Below are 19,694 nucleotides of genomic sequence, written 5' to 3'. Positions count from 1 at the left end.
CCATTTGCTCTGAAAAGATCAACTGCCTTAAAAGTTCCAACCTGCCTTGTTTGGAGGATGTGAGAGAATTAGGAGTCTAGCCTCTGCATGGGGATCTGAATGACAGAGCTCAGAGAGGCTCCATCATGGCCTGGTTGCTCTTTGACCTCCTCACTGTCCTAACCTCCACAGAGAACAGCCTCCCAGATACCAAACCCTGTTCTTTCCCCTCTAGTAACAATTCTTACTTGTCTCACATCTAGAGCCTTAATGAGGCTCCTGTTTCCAGGGTTCCACTCTGACACTGTGCTGACTCAGGTGCCCTCTGAACCTGCTTTTGTAAGACAAAGGGTAAATATTACCTGCACTATTTAAGTAAGAAATTACAGTAATTATAGATAGTGTGTTTTAGTCTGCAAACCAGACAATCCATGTGTGAATAGACTCAGTGACCTGCAGAGCTGCAGAATCAAGGTGAAATTTCAGATCCTGGGACCAACAGAAGGTATGTGTTCTGAGACCACCAGAGGGCACTTTGGGACTGCTGAGGGGTCCCAACAAAGCAGTTAGAAGCATTCACTCCAAGAAGCCCTGGTCTTGCAGGTGGGCACTCTGTTCACTGATGGAGACAGCTGTGTTTTGTCTGACCTGACTGAATCCCTGGAGGAGAGACCTTTGTCTTGTCCCATCAGGTGTTTCCTCCCAAGGGTCCCCCAAGGTGGAAAGCAAAATTTCATTCTCCTCAGTCTGAAATGTGTGTTGGACTCCTGCACTAGGGCTTAGCAAGGGGCTGGGCAGCCATGATGAAAACCAGTTGCATGAGCAGCCTTCCATTAGCAGGATGGTGCAGAATTAAAGAAGGCCTGGAACAGCCCATTCCTATTGTGAGAATCAGGGTCTGTGTCTACTATGACTTCTACTCCCCTTGCTGTTCCACATTTAATGCTCAGGTTAACAGTAGTCTTTAGCAAGTCTCAGTTTTTCTTCACATCAACCACTCAGTCTCAGAATCCATGAGAAATTTTTATCTTGCCCTTACTTCACCTCTTACTCCTATCTGTGTTTGCAGGTTCCCTCTCCTAGGGTGTATTCAGTCAACTGTCCTCCATCTCTGCAACTCCTGGATCACCAGTATTCTGAACCACGGCTTTAGTGTCAGCAGATCCCACATACAATGATACCAGTAGACTACAGGGAACCCTCCCTGGTGTCTTCCATGCTACTCAGACTCAAGGTAAGTATCAGGATTATGAGCTCTCAGAAACTTGCCAAGATCAAAAATGCCTTGACAAATACAGGTATTCTTCATATCCCTGACCTGCAACTGTAGGATAAGCTGATTAACATTGTAGTACAAGGTATGATGGTTCTAAGTCTTACAAAGGGCTATTAACCCACAGAGAAGGGACAGGAAATTCTACTTTCTATTATATTTGGTGCTAAAAGTCACAAAACCAGAATAATATTCATGATATATATTCTCAGGGAATTCTGATGCATAATAATAAAATCGTAGTATAAATTATATATAATTATAAATTTTCCAATGTGTTATGAAGTATCATACATGTGTAATGAAAACACAAAACTCCAAATTTTACTTCTTTCTGGCTTTTTAGTGATGTCTTATTATGTTTTCAACAATGAGTATGCATAAATAATTAAAAGTTCCCTTGAGAAGAGCACTGTGGTTAGCAGAATAATGGACACCAAAGACATACATGCCCTAAACCCTGTTAGGAAGCATGATAAAGTGATAATACATTACATGTGTAATTAATGTTATTTATCAACTCACATTAAGAGGAGAGATAATCCTGGAATTTACCTGCACACAGAGAGATCATGAGGGTCCTTAAAAGTAAAATAGAAAATTACAAGTGGCCAGAGAGATGTGATATGAAAAAGTTTCAATTACTGTTTCTAGCTTTCAAGATGGAAGAAGTGACCACCATCCAAGGAATGTGGGTGACTCCTAGAATCTGGAAAGAGCAAAAATATGGTTTCTCCCCTGGAGCCTCCAGAAGAGAGCATAGCCCTGTCAACCCCCTGAGGTTAGCCCAGTGAAATCCACGTCACTCTTCTGATCTCAGCAAATGTAAGACAAGTAGTTTGTATTGGTTTATGCCTCTTAATTTATAGTCATATATATATATATATATATATATATATATATATATATATATATATATATATATATATATATATATATATATCACAATTTTCCCCTTAGTCCAATGGCTTAATGTTTATGAGTAAATATTATTCATTTGATCAGGGTGATCTAAACTCTGGAACTTGTGCTCTGATATGTCTTTGGGCAAGTGTCTTACCAGATGAGCCAAATTCCTCTCTGTAAAAATGGACATGATAACATAATCTAAGCAAAAGGTTTATTATGACTCCATGAGTTTGTTTTCTAATGACTGTAAGCAGTGAGAATTCCTGCTCTATTCTGTTTCATGGCACTTTTATATTTGGTTATCAATTCCTGGTGAATTTTCCTGGGAAACAACAGGTCCCCCAAAGCATACAGTGTCCACATACAGTGGTAATATTAATCTGGGAACATTGCTTGACACACAAATATCTCCATCAGTATTTCTAGGAAAAAAATTAAAAAGATGGAGTCAGGAACCAATAGGAGACTAAATTTTTACATGTAATCTTCAGGAAACTTCATGGAACACTTTCTGGGGGCCCATAAAAAATGTTCACAGATGAAGATGTCCCCACAGGACTCTACATCTCAATAGGGGTAGACAGAGGAAGTTAGCTCTATGTCACTAATGTGGTCTCAGCAACTGTGATCTTCTGTGTAATCCGAGGACCTGCTTAATCCTAGGTTCTGCCTGTCAGGCAAATGAAAATATCACCACCCTCCAGACTGGGTCTTGAATCATTCCAGGCCCAGAAGTACAACCAGTGAGAGGCAGTGGATGGAGGCACATTCGCATGACCTGCTCCTCCTTAAGGTCAGTGGGGAGGAATAAGAAAGGCTGGGGTAGCCCACACCTGCTCTGGAACTCAGGGAACTGTGTCCAACATGGTCAGGACTCTTCTCCTTCTTATGATGCTCACTCACTGCCCAGGTAGGACCAGACCTCTGTGCCCCATGGCAGACCCCTGTCCTGAGTCTGTCCTCACTGGCTCAGATCCCCAAAGACATGCACCCTGGCCCTGACTTCCACTGTGATGTGTCTGCTTTTACAGGGTCCTTTTCCCAACCTGTGCTGACTCAGCCACCCTCTGCATCTGCCTCCCTGGGACAAATCACCAAACTCACCTGCACCCTGAGCAGTGGCTACAGTAACTACTATGTGGACTGGTACCAGCAAAGCCCAGGGAAGAGCCCCTGGTTTGTGATGGAAGTGGGCACTAGTGGAAATGTGGGATCCAAGGGGAATGGGATTCCTGATTGCTTCTCAGGCTCAGGCTCGGGCCTGGATTGGTACCTGACCATCCAGAACATTCAGGAAGAGGATGAGAATGTCTACTACTGTGGGGCAGCCCATGGCAGTGGGAGCAGCTACGTGCAACACACAGTGACACAGGCAAAGGGGAAGTTAGACAAAAACCTCCAGGCTGATGGGCCCTGTTATACTTCTCTTCCTAGTGTCCTGACTCGTAGTTCATAAGGAGCCTCCTGACCCTGATTAATGATTTCTACCTTCCCAGATATTTTATAAATTTAATTCACATTAATTATCCCCCATATGCAAATATGTTTTTAGTAGTGTTCAAAATATTGAGTCTGTATTTGGAGATGTTTGTTTCTAGTCATGAGTTTCCTGGTGTAATTTTATTTTAGAGATTGTAAAGTTGTTTACATATTTGTACATCATACAGTCCTTTTAGCACCATCTTCTGTTACTTTTGCTCATATTCAGCAATTATAAGTATTCTTCACAGTGATGGGATATGAATAGTTCCCTTGAAATTCCATATCTTGACCCTGATTAATGGGATAACATGTGCATAGAGGGTCCACCTGGGCTTCACCCACATTGCCACCTTCCACCACTTGCATGTGTTTGTTCCTGTTAGACATAGCACCAGAAACAAATAGAACTGAAGCAACACCTAGGATGAGGATTCTGAGCCTGCTCTATACCTGAGGCAGCTTGGGGAGTTATCCCATTGCTATTCATAGAGTGAATTTTTTCATGTGCAGGTAAGATCACTCTGATGTGTTTATTAACTAATTATCTGGATCAAGGGCATCTCTCACAGATGTAGAAGTTCTGTGTTTGGGATTGGGGTTCTCTGGTGATGTTATTATTGTGGCATCCTTTGTGGCTAGAAAGTTTCTGTACAAAGACACAGAACACCTGACTGCTGGGAAAACTTTGTGCAAAGACACAGAAAGCCTAGCTGCTGTAGCAATGCCCTGCATTAGGAGGTTCTGTGCTAGAGTATTATTAGACAGAACCTTGATCTCAGGCACACAGCTCCTTGGAATAAAGAAACTCTCTTATTAGACAACCATAACATTTTACCAAGCAATAGTAATTTCAGACAATGGACTTTCTTGAGAGTTACACAAAGCTCCTAACATTGCATATTGTAACCGTAGAATGTAACTGCAAAATAAGCAACCTCACTGATACAATTGTCCTTCTCCTTTCTTAAATTATCTGGGGACAGACCATGAATCAGCTCATGAGCATGAACTTAGGTGTGGTCCCTGAGGAAATCCCAAGACAAGTAGGGATCAGGATAAAGGTAAGACTTATCCTTGTATAATGTTAACTCTTCATTAATTCATATTCATATTTTCTCTCTCTCTCTCTCTCTCTCTCTCTCTCTCTCTCTCTCTCTCTCTCTCTCTCTCTTTCTCTCTCTTTCACATTTGACCACACACGACAGGACATGACCCTTGCTCTGAATAGCTGTCATGGTCTCTGGCCTAGGAAGTTTAACCAGGGTGAAATGAAGATGGAAAGGATTTCAAGGAGAGACCCCTCAGGGTTGCTTATAGGGTGGAATTTCTTTCACTACTCAAAAAATGCCAGGTGTTAGAGAGTATGTATATGTTAATTTATGCTCAGACATGGAGTCATAAGTTACATTTAATTTTCTCATTGTCTCTTATTCCTACATGAAGAATTCAGATCTTATAAAAATCCATAAGGCAATAAAATTTTATCTTGATAACAACATAAGTATAGACTTTTAAGCTGGAAAGTAAGTTTGAGATCATGTACTTTACTGTCTGGTGTAACCCAGGGAGGTTTAGTGTGATATTTAAACCACTTACCTGAGGAAAAACTAAATTTCCTTAACAAAATTTTCTTGTTAAACTATTTTAAGAAAGTCTTTCAGGATCTCTGGTGAGACACTTCTCAAAGTTGTTCATGATTAAAGTCAATGTTGACAAATACATTAGAATCTATATGATTTGTTGAATCTGGATAACTGATTATAATCAAAGTGATACTGTTCTCATTCAATGTCAGAATATTAAATAGTTAAAGAAAATAATGGTAAAATATACAATAGTCATATCAAGTATAAATTTTTACAGTTAATTGAATATAAAAATAATGGATGGAATTGTACCCTTATTCTTTGCTGTGAATTTCTATGTTTAAATTTTAATTATGGAAATATTGGCAATGGCAAAAGTGGTTAAAGTTTTCGGTTTAGAAATTTCCTCATACAGTGTTACCATGAAAGCAAATGTCCATCCAACTCATGGTAGTACTTTTCTAGTAGATTATTTGAATTCTGATCATACACAAAGATAGTGAGGTAGGGGCAGAAGCACAAGAAGGACTCAGAGACAAAGAGACCCTGTGGTCCAGAAATATGAATCCTCTTTGCAAATAAAATCTACTTGTGGTTCTGTAAAGGGTATGGGAGGAGGAGTTGAGGTAGGATGACTAGGAAGTAGCTCAAAGAGATTTTGAATGTGAAAATAAATCTTTGTCTTATCTTGACATAGTAAAGGATCTAAAAGAGTTTATTTAGGTAGAAAAATGCTTTTATCATACACATGTATGTGATTTATCCCCATGGATACCATGTATGCAATTTTTTAAAAGACAAGATAAAGAAGAAAGGGGACAGAAGAAAAGCTAGCCAGAGACTTTGCATAACTCAGGTGAGCAGTGCACATAAGGCAGGACAGGGAGATACCCAGTGATGGGAGGTTATGAACAGAATGTGAAGATGTTCAGTACTTATGTCCTGTGAGAGGCAAAGGGCCCTTTGCCATAAGAAATGGGCTCCAGATGCTCAGGGTGAGCATGGTCAGGTGGTATCAGCCACATGAGGACAATTCACTGTGACTCTTCTCATTGTGTGTTTCTCCACTAGGAACTGAGTTCATTCAGAACAGAAATTCTGTTTTGTTTTGACACTTCTGTATATACATAGCCCATAACACAGCCTGACAAAAAGAAATAACTGCATGAGTATCCAGATTGACCTCATGAATTCACCAGAAGAGGAAACCCAGAGAAAAATAGAATTAAGGCAAAGATCATGATTGATGCTCATTTCTAGACATTTCAAGTTGGGGTACTAAATTTATTCAAAAGGAGAAATTTGATCTTAGGTCTATGGAAGAGGTAAGGAATGTGGCCTTGAATGAGGGAAAGGTAACCAGTAGGATAGACTGGATTTCGTAGGTTTATGTGAAGACAGTACAGAAGCTCCTGATGGTTCTCCAGGTCCTACGTAAAGAAACCACAGGTGCAGGTTGATGGGGGTAAAAATTCTAAACACAGAAGATGGATTTCATGAACAAATGCATTGCAGAGCAGGGTGAGTTGTATGATTACCTAGCAACATTTATATTAATTAAGATCTGTTCAGATAATCATTAACAAAATGTCAAATCCAGAGGTCAAAATCCATCATGTGACTCCCCCAAATTGCAACATTCAAGATCTCAACTCAAAGTTCCACAAATGATTCCAATGCAAGAACTTGTGCATAAAGATTGAAGGACTTTTGGGCTTGCTGTCAACAGTAGAGCTGCTTCTGCACTGAATAAAGTGTATAAAGGAAGGAAATAATTGATTGGAAGAAAAGGTATGTGCTAAACTAGAATTCATTCTGTACAATATGGCATGTGAATAGCCCAGCAGGTATAAACCTTCTTGTTCCCTTGTACTTCTGTTATTTTATTAAATACTAAAACTGCTGTATTATCTAACATATAGATCAAAGCACACATCAGTTTATATTACAGTAGTTGGAATCCAATTATTGATTCACAATGGTGAAGCACTAAGTATGTGTCTGACTCTAAATTTATTTATTAGTAAAAGGATATCACTTTTACATCTTCAATGAGTTATTAACACTGTATATTGTCACTTAATTGTATATTTACACCTCCTAAAGACAGACACAACTTCTTGAACTGGCAAAATACAGTATTTACACTCAATGAATTGGTCGCAAATTATACAAGGTTCCGACTAATGCTTGTGTGTATGGAGATGGTGACCTGGTGAATTGTAGAAACCAGCTGAGGTCTCAGGGCTCTGAACCAAGAGGGGTTCTGTGTCCCATGACCTGTAAGGTACACTGTGGAACTGACCTAATGTCCCTACATAGCTCCTCAGTAAGGACCATTCATTCAAAGGAACCCTGGTCTGAGTGTTGGGTGCTGCCTTCACTTTTTCATTTTTTTTCCAACAGGTAATACCTTGCCAAGAGCCATCCATGAAATGTGCATGAACCCAATCTACATGGAAGCCATTGGGTAGAAATGTTTGGTATCTGGGAACTCCCAGCGGTAATTCTGCTAGTTTGAGGCTGCCCACTACTTGTAACTTCCTACTCAGCTCTGTCAGGTTCAGCACTGCAGTGTAGATGGGAAAACCCACTGGAGCCACACATTCACCCAGCCTCTCAGAGATGGGTGTGGCTTCCCAAGATGGCAATCAACTTGTTTGCAGTGGGATAAGGTCCCCTTGAAACCTTATCTGTGTCTTTGATGCACTCCCCTTAAATAAAGAACCAAAGCCATTTTCTAGTTGTTCAGTTCCAGCTCTTAATAGGACTGAAGAATCTATCAGGTGCTCCTCTTTGAACCTCATTTCTGTCTCTTTCTCTTGTTTCTTTACTAATTGTTTCAGACTGTCTTTGTCTTAGGTGTCTAACAACCTTCTGAGCAGGAAACTACCCTGGTGAGGCTAGACACCCTGTGATATCTTGTGCCTGAATGTGGGGCAGCTCTGAAGGAAATTAAGAGGAAAGACAAGTTTAGGTGAGCCAACCCTCCCCCTAAATCAGAGGATGAACCCCAATTTAAAAAGAGACTGGAGGCGGGGAAACGGTTCCACCAAAAGGTCTTACCAAAAAAATTTATTTTTTCTCTCTATTCTTTCCAGGACTAACCAGCCAAGATAAGAGAAGAATTTTAAGGTTAAAAAAATGTTCTAATTATGCTTTTTAATAGATTAATTTTTTGTTTTATAAGGATGATACTAAAAATAAGTCTGACAATTATTAAAACAAGAAGCTGGTAATCTGAAATATTTTATTTAACAATATTTTCATAGTTTTCTGATGTAATTTATCTATTAAAGCAAGCCTGTCTTATAACTAAATCTTATAAAAATTAATTAACTGTATTTTGAATTCCTAAATAGGTTAAATCAAATAAAAGTTCTGATAAGTATTTGAATCATATGGTGGACTTCCACTTACAAAATTTATAAAAATATTTTTCCTTTTATTTATTTGTCTGATTTGTAAATGTGTAGACACAATGGTTATATTTACATTATGACTGAATTACATGATATCAAAATTGGCCTAAATTAATAAGTGCACTCATAATCTAAAATTAAAATAAAAAATAGATACAAATACCTTTAATTCATATGATTCAATAAAATTCTATTTAAGTTTGGTAAACAAATAAAAATAAAGATGCCTTTAAAATTATTAATCTGATTTTTTTCCAGCTGGTTAAATAATTAATAAAGTCACTAATTCCTATACTGTATAAAATTTATGTCCATTTGCTTCTAACAATTTTCTTCAAAGGAAAAACATAACAAATACTGTTACCTACATTTGCCTGATGCCCTGACTTCTACAGTTAAAACTAAATGAATTAAATTTAAGGTAAATGGAATTAATTACAAAAATCATTATAATAAGAAATACTTATTGAATTACAAAGTTAAGACGGTAACTGTTAAATGTAACGTCAAGTATTCTTAACTCTTTTTTTAAAGAGAGAGAGAGAGAGAGAGAGAGAGAGAGAGAGAATGAATATCTTTTTTGTAGATGGACAGAACACAATGCCTTTATTTTTATGTGGTGCTGAGAATCAAACCCTGGTAGCGCCCGTGCTAGGCAAGTGCTCTACCACTGAGCACAATCCCAGCCCAGGTATTCTAAACTCTTTAATTTCCATGGGGTAGCATACATAAACATTATTGATGTTTTCATAGATTGGTAATAAAAAGAGATTTAAAACTGTTTTATGTCATTACTAAAAACACGGTTACTAAGAGATGAATCCCAACAAATATATTTCTATATACAAAGGGGTCCAAAAGTTTTGACTACATTTCAATTAAAATATTTCATCTTATTAAAATAAAACAGTTTAACTAAATTCAGAAATTTACAAGGTTGTTTCAAATATGAACAAAAAGAATTTACAGATAGGAAAGAGGAATTAGAAGGCTCTAAAAAAAAGAAATGTTTCTGGGTTATAAAATGTCTTTATATGGTGCAGACTTTAACAGAAATAAAAATGAAGATATTTCTGGATAAGAAAGTCTTTTATAATTTTTTTTTTAGTGGTGCTAAGAATCAAACCCATTGCCTCACACATGCAAATCAAGCACTCTATCACTGAGCCACAATCCCAATCCCAACTCCAAGAAAGTCTTTATATGGTGATATACAAGAGTGTCTAAAGTAAATGACAAAGAAGGTCTGAGTAAGTAGAGAACAAGTTTGTATGTGATTAAGTTGGAGATATATATATATATATATATATATATATATATATATATATATATATATATATAACAACCAATTGAAACTATCTGAGATTTTTCACTAAGATCAAATATTGATATGCTTACATAAACTGAAGTTTAATCTATGCATTGAGAAAATAAGGATTTATTAAAACATTAATCTACTCTCATTCCAATAGAATAATTTCTTATGTCTGATGAGTTTTAAAAAAGTTTCTGATGAGTTTCAAAAAAGCTAATTTTAAAGAAATTAAGGTTTACACAATTTTGACTAAACAATAACTTATTTTAAAGTACCACCTTGCATACCAGATTTCAAATTTTTATTTAAACACTCTTCATGAATAATTTGAAAACATCAATGTAATTATGAAAAATTATTACTAATATTTTTATATATCAATTGTATCTCTGTCTCCTTAGTATATAAATCTTTAAAATATTATGGGGACAAGTTCTTGCAGTACTGCATACGTGGCATATGTTAAGGGCATCTGAGTGGCAAACCACTCCCTTGTGCTAGGCAAATGATGGAAAACTGCTTACCCCATAGGCACAGCCTTGGGCATGAGGCCACTTGTTATAGTCCCTGTGCTTGCTTCACAGCCCATTCCTCAATTGGTCGCTGCAAGGATTCTTTGCCAGAAATAGTATTGGTGGCTGCCTATAATCTGCTTAGCTACTGCCTGCATATGTATACATGGTATCCGCACAATAAAATCAGACCTGCTTGGTCTCTGGGGGTCTTGATTAGCAACTCCTCAGCCACAATCTCCTCTACACTGTTCTGTGGACCTCCTCACTGGATGAGAGAGAGCCCATGCAAAGTATAAGATTTAAGAGAACATTTTACTAAGCTGATACTCTCCTACCTAAAGTTTTCTACAAAAATGGTCTCTTGCAAACTTACATAATGATAACAAATTAACTAAATTTTTAATTCTGTAATTTGATACTTTATAATTAAATAAATGTTACTAAAACATTGTTCCTCTCTACACTGAGAAGTAAACTTAACTATATTTCTAAAAGGCAATTAAGAAACAGTAGCTTTTTAAAAGGATAACAATATGAGAAATAAAAATGTTTTAACACCTTCCCTTCAGAGGGGATTAAAATTTCTCTTGTCTGTTTCATGTTTCAGATATAATATTAAATTATGTTAACTAATTTATATTAATCAAAAGTTATATATATAAATTTTTATGAAGTAACATTTAAATAAGAAAGTAAGTTTAGTTTCAAAATTAAAACGTCATACCTAACTTTTGCCAAGAGACCCATTTTATTTTATTTATTTTTTAATTGTTTTTATTTTTTAAATACATAACAGTGGAATGCATCACAATTCTTATTACACATATAGAACACAATTTTTCATATCTCTGTTTGTATATAAAATATGTTCAAACCAATTCATGTCTTCACACATATACTTTGGATAATAATGTCCATCACATTCCACCATCATTTCTAACCCCCTGCCCTCTCCCATTCCCTCCTACCCCTCTTCCCTATCTAGAGTTCATCTATTCTTCCCATGCTATCTCTCCCTACCCCACTATGAGTCAGTCACCTAATATCAGAGAAAACATTTGGCATTTGTTTTTTGGGGATTGGCTAACTTCACTTAGCATTATCTTTTCCAGCGCCATCCATTTACCTGCAAATGCCATAATTTTATTCTCTTTTATTGCTGAGTAATATTCCATTTTGTTTATATGCCACATTTTTTAAATCTATTCATCTACTGAAGGGCATTTAGGTTGGTTCTACAGTTTAGCTACTGTGAATTGTGCTGCTATAAACATTGATGTGGCTGTGTCTCTGTAGTATGCTGTTTTTAAGTCTTTTAAATTTAGACCGAGGAGAGGGATAGCTGGGTCAAATGGTGTTTCCATTCCAAATTTTCCATGTAATCTCCATACTGCTTTCCAGATTGGTTGCACCAATTTGCAGTCCCACCAGCAGTGTATGAATGTGCCTTTTTCCCCACATCCTTTCCAACACATATTGTTGTTTATCTTCATAATAGCTGCCACTCTCACTGGAGTGAGATGGTATCTTAGTTTTGATTTGCATTTCTCTAATTGCTAGAGATGATGAATATTTTTTCATATATTTATTGATTGATTGAATATTCTCTTATGAAAAGTGTCTGTTCATATGCTTGGCCCATTTATTGACTGGGTTATTAATTAATTTATTTATGTATTTATTTGGTATTTAGCTTTTGAGTTCTTTATATACCCTAGAGATTAGTGCTCTATCTGATGTGTGAGGGGTAAAAATTTGCTCCCAAGATGTAGGCTCTCTATTCATCTCATAGATTGTTTCTTTTGCTGAGAAGAAACTTTTTAGTTTGGTTCCATCCCATTTATTGATTCTTGGTTTTAATTCTTGTGCTATAGGAGTCTTATTAAGGAAGTTGAACCTAATCTCACATGATGAAGATCAGGACCTACTTTTAAGAGACTCCTTTTAAAAAAAAAATTAAGAAGTGTACATAAGAATCTCTTAAAATTCTACTATCCATAGATAATTACTATTAACAATTAGTACAGAGCTTTCTGATCTGTTTTCTCTGCCTATATTTATAGATACACGTTTTATAAATATATAATCATATTAATATTTTTAAAACTTATAAAATTATTTAAATTACCCATAATTAATATTCCTTTACAAATTACTTTTATTGTCAAAAATTCTTCATCATTGGGGCTGGGACTATGGCTCAGTGGGGAAGCACTGGCCTCGCACATGCGGGACCCTGGGGTTCAATATTCAGCACCACATAGAAATTGATGGATAGAATGAAGGTGTTGTGTCCAATTGCAACTAAAAAAATAATTAAAAAAATTCTTCAACAAATAGTTCATTTATCCAAAACTTTATATTGTACATTTAAATTGTTTTTTTATTACTTTAAAAGCAAACCTATTAAGAACATTCATGCAGCTGTATCTTTATACATGAAAATGATTTTTAACAGAAATCCCTTAAGATATCATTGCTAAATCTATGACAATTACAATTCTAAGACTTTTAAGTAATTTATTAAATCACTGTCCTGAAATATACTGCCAATTCACATCTACTGAACAAATTTTAAAGATGCAAATGTCCCATATATCAATCATCATTAAATTTGATGGTAATGAAATGTTTTCCTAAATTGGTAGGTAAAAACTATTTGTTCCTTCATTTTACTTTTTAATTATTAATAAATAAAAATATTTTTCTTATGCTCACCAAACACATGTGTTTCTTATTTTGGAAAGATATCTATTTATATCTTTATATATACTTTATAGAGCCTACCTCTCCTAAGTTAAAACTATCTCCTCTCACCCCATTCCAGGTTAAACAATCATTAAAGTGACATTCAAAAGATAAATTTTTATTTACTATATTCCTAAATGTACTATATTTCTAAAATAAACAAAAATACTATATATAAAAAGGTCAATTATATAAAATTATATTCCTTAATTCATAGCTATTATAACAATCACGTATATTTTTACTCTTGTTAATTTTATATGGTATTTTCCTTACAAACCTTACAATTATTGTTTTTAATGCCTTAAACAAGTATCAATTATAATATAACAACTAAGTCAATTTAAGATAATAAGGCTATTATCTATAGGACAAACAAGTAAAACTGGCTTTCAACATCTGTAATGACCTAATTTTATACTTTTTTTGCTCATCCTATTACTAGAGACAAAATCAAATCATACACTTTTGGTTAAAAACTAGGCTTTCTTTTACTGTAATGTCTCTTAAGCTTAATAACTAACATTGATTTTAATCTGGAATGAGGTGAGAGGCAGTTTTAACTTAAAAGAGATGGCTTCTCCATGACTCTGGAGTTCATAGAAAGAAGACCTTGCTGGGTTTCCCTAGGTACCCATCACCGCTTTCTGATGTACAGGTCTAGATTCATCACACCTGAATCTAAAACTTTAAGTTATTTTAGAAAAAAAAAGATAATATATTCTATGGAACTGATAGAAGACTTAAGTTTTCCATTACTTTTTGATCTTGCTAACCATATTTTCCACCAATATTCTCTTATCAAGAAGGATAATTATGATGAAGATTTACAGTGCAGCATGGAGAGGCACAGCTCTGGCTCCCCTTGCCCAAGTGCTGGACATGAGTGTCTATGAAGAACCTGCTGCAGCCACTGGGTGCTGCCTCTATGGTAAGGAGGAGGAAAAGGAGAACCAGCTCACAGGTCCAAGTACATAAATAAAGAATAATTTTTTCTGAAACAAATCTTTAATTAAATATAACATTTTTATACTTGTTATTTAGATCCCCTGGTGCCCTCACTGTGCCAGCAACAACTGTAGATAGGAGCCAAAGAATTCGCAAAGTTTGGGCTTATAAACTGGATTAAGAGAAGAGAAAATTTGTCATTATTTGAAAATATAATTTTGTTGCTGTAGACACCAAATTTTCAGGTGTAATTGCAAGACCCATTGAAGTTTTCGGGTATAATGACAAACATCAACACCAACTATTGCAGTGTCATGTAAACTTTTTAAAGATAATTGAGCTAGGACTGACATTTAAAAATGAACAAGAACAATGGCCTTCAGAAACTTCACTCTGACAGTTTAATTTTGAATTTAATTTGATACAGGACATATATGCCCCAAAATCTGTAGAACTACTAATATCATCTGACATCTAGTCTAAAAAGAAACATAAGGAGGAAAGAATTCAGACCCAGTATTTTGCATAACTTCTTATGACTTTGAGAGTGGTCCTCTATAAAGGGGTTAAATGATAATCATTTCTCAATGGTTAGGACTTTGGCTACTTAATAAAAATCCTGAGCAACTCTAATTTTTCCAAAGAAAAACTTGACATCTTTGAGATCCTTCAATTATTTTTTTCTGTCATTTATGATGTGAATATTTTATAAAGAGATGAAAAAAATCTTAAAGGTGGATTACAGGAAGTTGCTGAACAATTAGAGTTGACGCAGATAGGACACAACATCAGGCAGGATCTAATTTGTTGCTTACCACAATGGCCTTTTTCAAAATGAGAGATATTCTTTGAAGATGATATCAATGATACCAGATATTGTGGTCATTTGTATGACTTTGGTTCTAGTTCATCCTATGTACAAAGTGCATATGAAGAGGAATCCAACAAGCAGTCTTGACATAAAAGAGTTATTTTATTTTATTTTAGGTACACGCATGCTTGTATATAGGTTTTATCTCTGGTTGAATACCTTGAACAATAGATACCCACACCACCACCACCCACATTGTGGCCCATCTTGCTTTTGGCTTTTCACTACTAAGTATGATCACTCCTGTCACAGATCTCAATAAACAGAAGTATATCCAGGTTAAATTTTACCTTAATCTAATATACTTGCTAGTAAGCATGAGTGACAGAATGGCTAAAGCTACATCATATTGACTACTTTGGTAATAATAAAATGGGACAATTTGATACCTACTTTAGCTCATTTTTTCCCCTTTCCTAAATTAACTAGCACTGCAATTTATTCCTAGTTTCATGTCTCTCCCTTCAATTCTGCAAGAGTTTTAGCTATTTGAGATTGTAGACCATCAGTTTTGCACTTTAGACAATGATCTCATCTCCCAGTTTTATCAGAAATTGTTTATTTTTTGCTCCTAGTTAGAAAAATTACCAACTTTCAAATTTATACAGTTTTTTTTAACCTATAGAACATAGAATGTACACTGTGCAAACTGTCAATTCAGCAAAATTAACAAAAAACACCTAAGAAATTACTAAGGTGTCTGTTCACTTTCTTAGCCCATTTGTTGATTACGTTATTTGCGTTTTTGTTTTTGTTGTGATTATTTGTTTGTTTTGTTTTGTTTGGTTTGGTGTTGAGTGTTTTTAGTTCTCTATATATCCTGGAGATTAATGATCTGAGGTTCATATGATAAAGATTTTCTCCCATTCTGTAGGCTCTCACTTCATATTATTGATTATTTTCTTTGCTGAAAAAAAAGCTTTTTTTAATTTGAATCCATCCCATTTATTGATTTTGATTTACTTCTTCTGTTTTAGGATTATTGTTAAGAAAATCACCCTACTTTTTCTTCTATTAGGTTCAGGGTCTCTGTACTAGTGCCTAAGTCTTTGATGCACTTTGAGTTGATTTTTGTGCAGGGTGAAAGATAGGGGTTTAATTTCATTTTGTTTCATTTGGATTTCCAGTTTTCCCAGCACCATTTGTTGAGGAGGCTACCTTTTATCCTCTGAATATTTGGGGGGATTTGTCTAGGATGAGATAATTATATTTATGTGGTTTCTCTCTGTGTCTTCTGTTCTCTACCATTGGTCTATGTGTCTGTTTTGGTTCCAATACCTTGCTGTTTTTATTACTATGGTTCCATATTATAAATTAAGATCTGATGTTGTGTTGCCTCCTAGTACACTCTTCTTGCTAAGGATTGCTTTGGTTATTCTGGGTCTCTTATTTTTTTCCAAATAATTTTTTTGGAAAAAAATTGTTTTTTCTATTTCTATAAAGAATGTCATTGGGGTTGAGGTTGGGGTTCAGTGGTAGAATGCTTGTCTTAGCACACATGAGGCACTGGGTTCAACCCTCAGCACCACATAAAAATGAAATAAAGATATTATGTGTCCACCTTCAACTAAAAAATGAATATTAAATCCCATTGGGATTTCCATAGGAGTTGCATAAAATCTGCATTACAATTTTGGTAGTATGGCCATTTTGACAATATTAATTAAGCCTATGGGAGAACTTTCCATCTTCTAAGATCTTCTTCAATTTCTTTAGTGTTCTGTAGTTTTCACTGTAAAAGTTTTTCACCTCTTTTGCTAATCTATTCCTGAGTATTTGATTTTTTTGAGACTAGTATTAATGGAGTGGTTTTCCTAATTTCTTTTTCAGTGGATTCATCACTGATGTATAGGAATGCATTTGATTTATGGGTGTTGATTTTATATCCTGCTACTTTGAATTCATTTATTTATTCTTGAAGCTTTTTCCTGATGGAATTTTTTGGATCTTCTAAATATAAAATTATGTTGTCAAAAATAGTGATAGTTTGAGGTCTCCTTTTACTATTCATAAACCTTTAATTTCTTTCATCTGTCTTATAGCTTTGGATTCAGTTTCCAGGACCATATTGAAAAGAAGTGTGTCTTGTTCCACATTTTAGAGGGAATGCTTTCAGTATTTCCCATTTAGAATGAAGTTGGCCTTGGGTTTAGCATAGATAGGTTTTACAATGTTGAGATATGTTCCTAAGATCCCTAGTTTTTCTAGTGTTGTAAACATAGAAGAGTGCCATATTTTATCAAATGCTTTTTCTACATCTATTAAGATATCATATGATTCTTGTCTTTAAGTCTATAGAATCACATTTATTGACCAAACTTGCATCCCTGTTATAAACCCCATTTGATCGTGGTGCACTATGTTTTTAATGTTTTCATATACAATTTGCCAAAATTTCATTGAGATTTTTTTGAGTCTATGTTCATCAGGGATTTTGGTCTTTCTTTTATATGTCTTTTTCTAGTTTGGATATCAGGGTGATACTAGCCTCACAGAATAAGTTTGGAAGGATTCCCTCCTTTCCTATTTTATGTAATAATTTGAGGAGAATTAGTGGTACTTCTTTGAAGATCTTATAGAACTCAGTTGATAATTCATCTGGTCCTGGGCTTTTCTTGGTCGATAGACTTTTGATGGCATCTTCTATTTCGTTGTTTTAAATTAATCTATTTAAATTATGTAGATCCTCCTGATTCAGTTTGTGTAGGTCATATGTCTCCATAAATTTGTTGATGTGTCGAGATTTTCTATTGTATTGGAGTATATATAAATTTTCAAAATGTTTTCTAAGTGTCTTCTATATTTCAGTAGTGTCCCTTTGTATTCTCTCACCACCAGAGGGCACTGTAGGACTGCCTTGTGGTTCACACACAACTGTTCAGTTAGGACCATTCACTCAAATGAGCCCTATTCTCATCTCTGGACCCGCTGTGCTCTGATGGGGACTTAGCAGCTGTGTTCTGTCAGGCTTGACTAAGTCCCTGGAGAAGAGACCTTTGTCTCATCTCATCAGGTGCTTCCTGCCAGGGTTCCCTCAAGGAGGAAACTAACTTCATTCTTTCTCACCCTGCAATGTGTGCTACATTCCAGCACCAGGGCTCAGCAAGAGTCTGGGGCAACCATCATGGAAACAGAGTTGCATTAACATCCCTCCTCTACCATAGGGTGAAAAATTAAAGGACATCTAGAGTAGCCCAGCCTCACTATGAGAATTGGGGAGTGTGTCCACTAAAACCTAGAGTTATCTTACACCTCCTCATTATTGCATTAACATCAATCTTCAGCATCTCAATTATTAGTTCACATCAATCACTCAGTCTCAGAACCCATGAGAAAAATTTCTCCTCCCCTTATCTTATCCTATACTCCTATCTGTGTTTGAAAGTTCCCTCTCAAGCTTGTATTGAGTCAATTGCCCTCTGTCTCTACATCTCCTGAAGCACCTGCCAGACTCGCCTACCCCTGGAACAGTGGCTCTACTTTCACCATCTCTTACATACAGTGGTACCAATAGATTACAGGGAACCTGTCCTGGTGTCTTCTATGCTACTCAGACTCATGCAAAGTATCAGGGTTCTGGTTTTCCCGTGAATTTACCTGGAAAAAAGATGCCTGGAAAAGCACACATTGGTTCTGAATATGTCTGAGCTATAGCCTGAGTTGATTATTATGTAGTACATGGCATAACAGCCCTAAGATTTACTCAGTGCTACTAACTCACAGGGGAAGAAGAGATAACTCTACTCTGTATTATACATGGTGCTAAAAAGTCATAAACCAGAAAATCAAATTCATGATGTATGTTCACAGGACATTCTTAGTGGCTTTCTGATGTACATAATAATGAAACCATAGTACAAATCATATATATATATATATATATATATATATATATATATATATATATATATATATATATGATTTAATTATAAACTACCAAATGTGCTATGAAGAATTGTACATATGTAATGTAAAAGCACAACAAAGCACAACTTTATATGTTTGTGCCTTTTAGGTGATATCTTATTATATTTTTAATAAGTATTCATAAATGGTTAAAAGTCCCCCTGAAAAGAACAGTGTGGTTAGCAGAAGAAAAAAAAATTGTGCACACCCTAATACCTGGATTCTATGAATATGCTAGTGTGTACAATAAAGTGATAATAAACTACACATGAAATTAATGTTACTAATCTGCTCACATTAAGGTCAGGAGGAGGTAATCCTGAAATTTACCTGGAGTCAGTGGGATCATGAGGGTCCTTAAAAGTGGAAGAGAAGGTTAGAAGAATCAACCTGAGTGGTATGATGTGAGAAGGTCTCCATTTAGGGTTTCTGGTTTGAAGATGGAGACAGGGACCAGACAAGGAATGTGGGTAATACCTAGTATTTAAAAATGCAAGAAAATAGTATCTCTCCTGAAGCCTGCAGAAGGCAGTGCAACCCTGTCAACATGCTGAAGTTAACCCAGTGAGATTCGTGTACTCTTCTGACCTATGCAGATGAAAGATAAATAATTTCTGTTGATTTATTCTTCTTAATTTGTAGTCATTTCAATTATAGGTATATATGCCAAATTTTCCTCTTTTCCCAGTAGCTCAGTATTTATGGGAAAATGTCATTCATTTAATCAGGTTCACACAAAC

At 35.6% G+C, this 19,694-nt stretch overlaps 1 pseudogene and 1 gene segment (V, D, J or C); both read left to right on the top strand.

Annotated features, from left to right (window-relative positions):
* Positions 1–2,882: 2,882 nt before the first annotated feature.
* On the top strand, positions 2,883–3,617 carry LOC124078065 (immunoglobulin lambda variable 9-49-like). The segment is given in 2 exon segments: positions 2,883–3,071; positions 3,193–3,617. Coding segments are annotated over 2 exon segments (471 nt in total).
* A 10,428-nt stretch (positions 3,618–14,045) lies between these two features.
* On the top strand, positions 14,046–15,135 carry LOC124078064 (CCR4-NOT transcription complex subunit 7-like; annotated as a pseudogene).
* The last annotated feature ends 4,559 nt before the right edge of the window (positions 15,136–19,694 follow it).

This window comes from Marmota monax, unplaced genomic scaffold (assembly GCF_021218885.2).
Source record: "Marmota monax isolate L192 unplaced genomic scaffold, Marmota_monax_Labrador192_F-V1.1 WCK01_AAM20220418_F8-fsc00465, whole genome shotgun sequence".
NCBI classification, from domain to species: domain Eukaryota; kingdom Metazoa; phylum Chordata; class Mammalia; order Rodentia; family Sciuridae; genus Marmota; species Marmota monax.
The sequence above is the reverse complement of the archived record's forward strand: the minus strand, read 5'-3'. Positions and strand labels throughout refer to the sequence as shown.